Source organism: Chlamydomonas reinhardtii, chromosome 9, assembly GCF_000002595.2.
Source record: "Chlamydomonas reinhardtii strain CC-503 cw92 mt+ chromosome 9, whole genome shotgun sequence".
NCBI lineage: Eukaryota > Viridiplantae > Chlorophyta > Chlorophyceae > Chlamydomonadales > Chlamydomonadaceae > Chlamydomonas > Chlamydomonas reinhardtii.
In genome coordinates this window covers 6023523-6032454 of record NC_057012.1, presented here as the reverse complement: position 1 = coordinate 6032454, position 8932 = coordinate 6023523, and the positions used below count along the sequence as shown (strand labels likewise).

Below are 8932 nucleotides of genomic sequence, written 5' to 3'. Positions count from 1 at the left end.
ACCGTGGAGTGGCGCCACGCTGCCCGCGCAGGCGGCGGGGGCCAAAAGGCTCACGCCGTCACGGGGAATCGAACCCCGGCCTCCCGCGGGCAGAGAAGTGACAGGCGGGGATACTAACCACTATACGATGACGACCCCTCATCCTCAGCATTGAGCTGAGCTGTCGTGTGTGTGAGCTTTCGCTACCGGGACTCGAACCCGGGTCTCAGGAGCATGCCACTGGGCCCTGGTGCGGGTCCCACATGAGAATCCTGTATCCTGACCGCCTAGACTATAGCGAACCACGGCTTCAAGATGTGGCACCTCAGGGACCCACCAACTTGGCGGACACAGCCCATTTCACTCAGAAGCGGACGCAGAACAGCACGCCAGCAACGTACCGGTGCCAAGGGCAGCCAGTGGCTTGGGTGTGGGCGAGGTGGGCAGGCTGAGGGACCGTCAGGAGGCAGTGCAGCAGCAGCAGCACACCAGGGGGCCTGTGGACGGGCACACACAGGACACACACAGCGGCGACGGAGCAATATCAGGGAGTAAGCAACGCATCAGAGGAGCCGTAGTATGACAGCACATGCCTCATGGATGGTGGGTAATGCCACCTGTAGCATTAGCGTGTACCACTGCACGCGCTGCCCCGCACTGCCATCTTGCAACTGCCAGCATGCAACCACACGACCCCCTGTACAGCCTCGCCCCTGAGCGCCGGCGTTCACAGTACGGGGCACGTTCCCATGCCCCGCAACAGACAAAAGGCAGCCCCCATTCCCTTTATGCATAGGGGGGTAGACTTCGCTTCCAGACGGGCTTGAACCGTCGACCTTGCGGTGGCAGAGACACCGAGCATCAGTGCTCGAAATGGTGTAACAGCCGCACGCTCTACCGGCTGAGCTATAGAAGCAGACAGGGGGGCGCATGAGGCAGACTGGCTAGCAGCCGCACGATTCTACCAGGGATCGAACCTGGAATCTCCGGTTCCGTAGACCGGCGCTTTATCCATTAAGCCATAGAACCTCAGGGGTCATCGGAACAACGTGCCACCTCCATCCGAAAGTGCACACTCGGGCATTGCGACAGCCTGTGCCGTTTAATCAGACCCTCAAACGACACGGCTAGACGTGGCACTGCAACGCCGAGGCATGGCGGACAGGTGACAGGGGCGCGGGCACTGCTGGGGGCGCAACGACATGGCGGAGGACGCAGCCAAGCACACCAGCACACACACGCCCAATACGCAAGGGCTGGCAAGGGCTGGCGCAACCCTTTCACGCAATGGCAACTAGTGCACACTATGACACACGTTGCTAGTGGTTTGCATGCGTAAACTGTAAACACCCCGATTGAAGTGACCAGGGGCCCGAGCACACCTGGCGCGTGCTTACCCGGACACACGGGACGCAAGGAGGCCAGACGCTTGCACACACCGGCCGCGACCTCCGGGCAAGCGCTCCAGTGGCCGCTCAGTCGCCAAACATCCTCACGACCAGGGCTGCAGTGAAAGAGCGCCGCTGCAGACGCGCCAGCGAGGTCCGACGTTCAATGCGAGCTGGGCGTTCAAACGCGGGGTCGCCGCGTGCCAAAACGGCCAGTGTCGGCATCCACTATAGAGACAAAATGTTATGAGGGTTAACGTTGGGCAAAAGCTATGGTGGTACGTCGATATTCGGTAGGTCACGTCGATCGTCGTCGAGCTACTTGTCCCGAAACGAACTTATGTATGTCATTGTACATCAAAAGTGACAAATAAGTGCAACAGCGTTCTGGCTATGGCCCCTACATGCAATTCTGCGAGCACTTGAGGGCAGCCCGCATGGAGCCCCACGACGGAGCTCCCCGCATGTGTGCGAGCAACCCCACTAACTCCTTTGAGTCCGGAGGCGCTTGAGAGCAATTTGACTAGCGTCTGTCATAGCTGCACCGCAAACTTAGGTGCCGGGCACAACATGCCTGCTCCGCCCTTCCATCGCGGCCGCAGCCCCTTCCCTCTGACTCTGAGCGCTTCAAAAGCCGACACTTGCTCTCTACGCATTGCGCACCCGACTGACGTCAGGTATGGTGCCACTACTGCACCGACCGAGCGGACCTGCTGCGCCGAATCAGGGTACTGCGCTCCTTCTGCGTCACCTCCACAACAACATGCCGCACCTCCCGGCCTGCTGACCGCCACGCGCGCACGTACCGCCCGGTAACGTGAGCCCCACTCGCACTATCCAACCCCTCCAGGCTCCCCGTCGCCTTGATTTCTCTAGCATCTCGTTGCTAACAATTCTGCCAGTCCTTGAGGGCAGCCCGCATGGAGCCCCCCGAGCAATCCCGTCGCACCCTCGCGCTTGCCCTCGCCCCCTCGCCCTGGGCCGCAGAGCCCACACGAGCCCACCAAGCCTCCTAAGCCGCAAGCTGAGGATTGGACTCCTGTGAGGGAGGGTAAGGAGGGGTCGGGAGCGGATGAGTGCCTGGCGTGCGTGGAAGGAACAGGTACATCGGCCATCTGCATTCGCATGGCAGCTGGCCGCTTTTGACAGGCCCCTCGTCAAGGCCCTTTACAGGCACCTCGGTCCTGCCGTTGAAAGGCCAGTCGGGCCCGCCTCGGGCGCTGTCATCATTACTGTGAGAAGTCCCTTCCTTATGCAGTGCATGCATGCTACGCTACGAAAAGGTACGTGTGATGACCGGACGCGCGCCGGTATTTGCTGAAATCGATCGTGCGTCTGATCGCAGCTGATCTGCGCGAAGACTGCATAGCGCTCCAGACACCGCCGGCGGGTCGCACGACAGGGTCGCACACCGGCTGCGCCACGTACGGCTGCAGGCGACGGCGCCACGCGTGTGCGTGTGGCAGACTCGCTCCGGGTGAGCGAGCTGGATGCATGCAACCGCAAGCGGTGCCCGTTCCTGCTGTCCACGCACGCCAACCTCGCCACCTCGGCGCGTTCATTGTGCCGTAGTGCTGACAGCGCAGCTAGCCGCCCAGCACGGCATGTGCTAGAGGGAACGCTGGGTGCAGCGACAACTGCGGGAGCACATACATGATCGGGCGACTCACGAGGGCGTGAGAGGAGCACACGACTTATGCGGGCATGAGGGGAGCACGCACGCACACGACTCACGCGGGCACGAGGGGCCTGTTGCATCCCCGCGCCTTACCTTGCCCCCCCCCTCCCGCGCCATCCATCCCTGGCCCTGCTGCCCTGGCCCTGGCGCTCCCAATTCCTCGGCGCCCGGGTTGCTTACTTCCTGCTCCGAAGGTGGGTAGAACTTGTGTATTGCGAACTGCTTTGCTCGCCGAGCGGGTTTGTTGGCCGAGCCTGGGTGGCATTGTCCGTGGCGCGGCGCCCGCAAAATCTCCCAGATGACTGAGACCGAAGGTTATACGTAGAGCTCGCACTGCAGTCTGGATTGCATGGGCGACGTACGACTCCTTGACTATTCGGACCTAATAATGGGCTCCATTGGGGGCACATATATATAACCCCCGCGCCCCCCCTAGCGAGGCCATCCATCGACTTGGCCGCCCATACATCCCACCCTTACTTATTCACACACAAGCCTCTGCTGCACTCCCGCAACACGTGTGCTACTTTCTCTCTCCATCCACATGCGTGCACAGGTGCCCTCGCTGAGGGTCCTCACCAACTACATACATACCTGATGGCGCTGCATGGCCATGGTATGGCCCGGGGCCCTGGTCGACCAGGGCCCCCCTTTTTGCCCCCCTTCCGGGAAAGTTTTGGCCCCTTCCGGGAAAGTTCAGCATTTTTCCGGGAACGGATTTTTTTCCGGGGAAGACCTTTTCCCAGAGTGGTCTACTGCTTAGGCGGCTGCTGGATGACATCAATCCCGGTCTACCTCTCTGGCGGCGGCCTCAACACCAGCAGGAGGGGCTGCACGCGACCGCAAAAGCGCCTCCACAACAAGGTAAGACGACGGCCTGTGCATCTTGCATCGCCGTCCAGCTAGCTGGGGCGTCTTGTTCGTTCTGAAGCAGTCCCAACCCGCACATCTTCACTTCGTTCCCACCTCTCCCCGTCCGCTCACAGATCGTGATGTCCCTGCGCACGCCCACCTATCTCACGCGCTGCCATCACCTCGCTCCAAGCTGCAGGAGGCCACCGCCGCCCGCCGCGCGCTCTTCCTCATGGCGGCACAGCACCACAAGGAGGACATCACCGCCACTACTGTTTGGAGACGGGCGTCATGTATGGGCCTCACGCCCGACAGCTCCATCTTCCTGAACGTCCTGCTCGACCTTCTAATGGCCGGCAGCCAATCCATTAGAAGGGCGAGCAGGACGTTGAGTATGATGAGGGCTGTCGGGCGTGATGCCCATGCTTGACGCCCGTCTCCACAGTGGCCGTACGTGATGTCCTCCTCATGGTGCTGTGCCGCCATGAGGAAGAGCGCGCGGCGGGCGGCGGTGGCCTCCTGCAGCTTGGCGCGAGGTGACCTCATAAGAGGAGTTGAGCGCCGAGCGAGCAGGACACATACTGTTGCGTGGCTGGACGTGATTTGGCGCGGATTGGCGCCCGTTGCATGGTTGGATGTTTACCCAGGATTCAGGGAGTGCTGATGACAAGACCTTGCTTGCGCTCGTGCGAATGAACATAGGTAGGGGCGCGCGCCTGGAGGCGCCCTCAGGCGCATGTCTAGCACATGCGGCGGCTGCCTTACCGTATTGTGGTGGTGGCGGCCTTAAGTGGCACGTAGGTGTTATTAGTATGGGGTCGTGTGGCAGTTCCCCCTCCCCAAATGAGTTATAAGTCCATTGCGAGAGCTCCAGGCATTAGCCACGCTCCCAGGGCCAATCCATTTGTAAACCAGCGTACAATACCGACGGGGTGTCAGAGGGTGTCAGAGGCCCGTGCCCTGGGCGGGCCCGTGGGTGCGCACGGGCCGTGGAGCAGAACGGGTGCGGGTAGTTGAACGCGGGCAGCAGGGGTCGTATCTTGTTTTCGGGGTGATGTCTGGCTCCAGACAAAAATGGCTGGATGGCCGCCGTCTTTTGACTGGGCACAAGGCGGTTGGGGGGCTTCTCCATCGGAACTCGGACAAAACCCGCCCCAAACCCGGGCCAACAAAGTCTCACCTCAGACATTAGCCCCCGGAAGGAATGTCTAGGAAACGGCCTAAATCGCCGATTAATGTCTGGAGACATTAAGATAGGAGCCCTGGCGGGCAGGGTGCGGCGGGTCGGTAGCAGCGTTCAGCCATTGCGGTTTGCAGCAGTGCCTTCCACGGGTGCGACATGCCCCCACGGTATTTTTAGGGCCATCCGTGGCTCTCGCCAATAACGCCGCGTCCCCACACGCCGAAGCAATGTGTTGAGTTTGCGCCTAGGACACCCTGCCCCACCCTGCCTGCACCCCGTCCGCGTTCCACTACGACCCGCACCCGTACGTTGTGCTCTTACAAAAGCCGTTACGGGGCCGTGACGGCCGCCGTCGCACCCACGGACCCTTGGCGCACACTGGCACACTGCCCCTTTCGCATCCACGGACTCCCTCCACCAACTGCCCCGTAACGTCGCCACACACACACACACACACACACACACACACACACACACACACACACACACACACACACACACACACACACACACACACACACACACACACACACACACACACACACACACACACACACACACACACACACACACACACACACACACACACATGTCATTCAAAATTCGTCTTGCGCAACCCAGGCAAACCCAGGCCCTGTGCCAGCTTGACAGACGCGCATGACGCGTTCTATCATCAAAGCCAGCGCCTAGGTCACGCACGTGGGTCACGCACGTTGCCTAACATTACTGTATGCATTGCTATACTTGATGAGCTTGCATGTTAGTTTGGCACGAACCACCATCAACATTTCACCATACGGTAGTCAGCACCATCATGCATCAGCACCTTTCAACATCGCCGACAACATATGAACGTGCGATCTCAACTTCATTCTTTCGGGGCTCGCCGGCCAATCCAATCGTACCGGCACACTCCACGTGCTCCAGCTCAACGCTATGCCGTACACGCCGGCCCGTGGCCCGGCTCCGCCACATGCATGCCCATATGATACATACATTCCCCGGCACCCCCGCCCCCACACGCACGAGTTTCCACAGGCCGCCGGCGCCCCCCCTCTACTTCTACTTGCGAGACGCGGGCCGACTCCCCGGCGCCGCGCCGCCACCCCCGCCCGCGCCGCGCGCGCCGCGGCTGACGGTGCTCGGCCGCGCCCCCAGCCCACCCCCTCCTCCTGCTCCTGCCCCTCCTCCGCCTCCTGCCCCTCCTCCGCCTCCTGCCCCTCCTCCGCCTCCTCCGCCTCCTCCCGCCATGCGTTGGGCGTAGTACTTGCACAACAGCACGTTGTTGAGGCGCGGCGTCTCAAACAGCTCCAGGTACCTGCAGGTGTGGGGAGGGGGGCGGGATGTGCACGTGTTATAAACCAAATGTGTCTGTGTCTGTGTGTGTGTTTTGTGTGTACATGTGTGTGTTTGCGTGTGCGTGCGCGTGCGCCGCCGCAGCCCATGGCGGCACCGCCCAGCGCCGACATGCCGCGTCCACACTCCAAGCCGCCGTCTTCTAAGCGCGGCAGCGGCCCCCGCGACGTGCGCCGTTCCGGATCCCGGGTCAGTCGCGGGCGCCGTTCCGTCATCGTGCAGTGCCCCCGACCAGCTGGTGCGCTCCCGTGTGTGCCCCCGCGGCGCGGCGTGTGCCCCCGCGGCGCGGCGTGTGCCCCCGCGGCGCGGCGTGTGCCCCCGCGGTGCGGCGTGTGCGCCGTTCCGTCATTGTGCAGTGCCCCCGACCAGCTGGTGCGCTCCCGTGTGTGCCCCCGCGGTGCGGCGTGTGCCCTGTTCCGTCACCGTCATCGTGCAGTGCCCCCGGCCAGCGGCGTGTGCGCCCCCCCCCTCCGCGCCGCCCTCACCGGGTGGGGTCCTCCTGGCAGGGGAACACGCGCTGCCAGCTGCCGCGCCGCGCCATCTCCGCCTCCGCCTCTAGCACGATGTCGGGCAGCTCGGCCGGGGACAGGGCTGGGGAGGAGGGGGTGGCGGGGGGTTGCAAGGATGTTTGGGGGAAAGCGGTACAGGGTGGCAGGGGTTGTAGATACCAGCCCAAACTGAACCGGACCCAATGCAATAGAGCGGGAATTGGTGGTGGGGGGTGGGGTTGATGAGGTGACGAAGTGGTGGGGCGGAGGTGAGGGAGGTGGGAAGTGGGAATGGGGGAGCCAGGAGAAGCCCCAAAACTGAGACCCACGCAAATCGGCTGTCAAGTGAAAAATAAATGGGGGTTAAGAGTAGTGGGGATTGGGAGCCACACACAGCCACACACAGCCACCCGCCCACGCACCCACGCACCCACCCACCCACCCACCCGCCCACGCACCTGTGAAGTCCACGCTCTCCAGCTCCTGCAATGTGCGCGCCTGCACAGAGCCGTAGCTGCCGCTGCCGCCAATGCCCTCCTGACCCGCCGCCGCCGCCGCCGCAGCGTCTGCGCCGCCGCCGCCGCCGCCACTGCCGGCGGCGCCACTGCCGGCGGCGGGTAGGCCGGTGAGTCGGGCCTGGCGCTTGGCCTCGGTGGCCCTCTCGTACACCTGCGTGTTCGGAGGCGGTGCGAACAGGAGTCAGGGCATGTTGGCGGCGTGGCGTGGCGTGGCGTGGCGGCGGCGTGGCAGAGACGTGGCGTGGCGGCGGCGGCGTGCGCGTAATGGCATGAAGAAATGGCAAGTAAAAATGGCACTGGCTGTGCTCGCGGTGTTAACGGAGCCGTGCCTCACACACGCTGTACAACAGGGCCTGCATACCGGTGTGCCACAGCTTGGAACCCACACACCCCCGCCCTGGGTTGTGCCCATCCGGCCAGCCGCGCCTGGAGCTGCGCCCCTCCCGCCCTCCCCCTGTTGCTCCATTAACCAATCCGCACACACACGCCCCCCCCCCAATCGCCTGCTTCTGTTTACTCACGCCTAGAACTCCCCCAGCCCCAGCCCCTCCCGCCCCCCGCCCCCCCCCGCCTCCCTACCTCTGTGCTGTACGGCACGGGTCCCAGCAGGTGCATCAGCTCGCCCACCATGGACTGCTTCACGCGCCAGTCCAGGGGGCTGTCGGCGGCCAGGCTGTGTGCGTGTGTTGGGGGGGGGGTGGAAGGGGGGGTGCAAGGATTGGTATAGAGGAGTTTAGCGAAGTAGACAGCAGGCGTGGTGGTGGTGGTGGTGGTGGTGGTGGTGGTGGTGGTGGTGGTGGTGGTGGTGGTATGTTGATAATTGGTTGAGGGGAGCGTGTTGTGGTTTGGGAGGGCGTTACTCCTTTGGGTGGGGTGAGGGGGGCGGGGAGGTTATGCCTGCGCCACACGAAATAGGTCCCAATTTCATTCTGTCGTCGCCCAACTCAGGAATGCAGTGCAAGACGAAGGGGGGGGGTAGCCGTTTATGTGGAAAAGTGATCAAATCACAAGGGTGGGTGGGAGGTGGGGTGGCGCGTGGGTGTTTTGGGTGGGTGGGTGGGTGGGGACGGCAGCATGTGCACATGCACACACAGTTCCGGGCACCCGCGGAGTGGGTGAGGGGGGGGCGGTTGGGTGTTTGGGGTGGGGTGGGGTAGTTCAGTCCAATCCCAAACAAACCATTGCCCACCCAGAACCCATAGTGGGGCAGGCACGCACCTGGGGCATGTGTTTGCCTCGATGAGCCAGGCCCGGAACGTGTCAGTGAGCATGATGTCAAAACCCCACACCTGAGGCGGGAGTGAGGGGGGGTTGTAAATACCAGCCCTAACTAAACCTAACCAGCTAAAACGAGCGGAGCACAGGCAGAGGGGGCACCGGCAATCTGGAGCAAAGTTGCAAGGTCAGAACGCCCCTCCCTCTCTCGTTTCTTGCTGGGAATGGCGAGAATGGCGAACCCACCCAAAAACCCTTCCTCTCCCTCCCAGCCC

General features: G+C 62.8%; 1 protein-coding gene across 1 annotated transcript in view; it reads right to left on the bottom strand.

Moving 5' to 3' along the window:
- Window positions 1-5385: 5385 nt before the first annotated feature.
- Window positions 5386-8932, bottom strand: part of CHLRE_09g403108v5 (uncharacterized protein) — an 11984-nt gene continuing 8437 nt past the window's right edge. The window contains exons 7-11 of the mRNA XM_043066102.1: window positions 8661-8731; window positions 8022-8115; window positions 7383-7593; window positions 6922-7027; window positions 5386-6398 (exon numbers count right to left, since the gene is read on the bottom strand). Coding sequence (XP_042921442.1) covers window positions 6143-6398; window positions 6922-7027; window positions 7383-7593; window positions 8022-8115; window positions 8661-8731 — 738 coding nt within the window. The 3' untranslated portion in view covers window positions 5386-6142. The remainder of the gene's footprint in view (window positions 6399-6921; window positions 7028-7382; window positions 7594-8021; window positions 8116-8660; window positions 8732-8932) is intronic.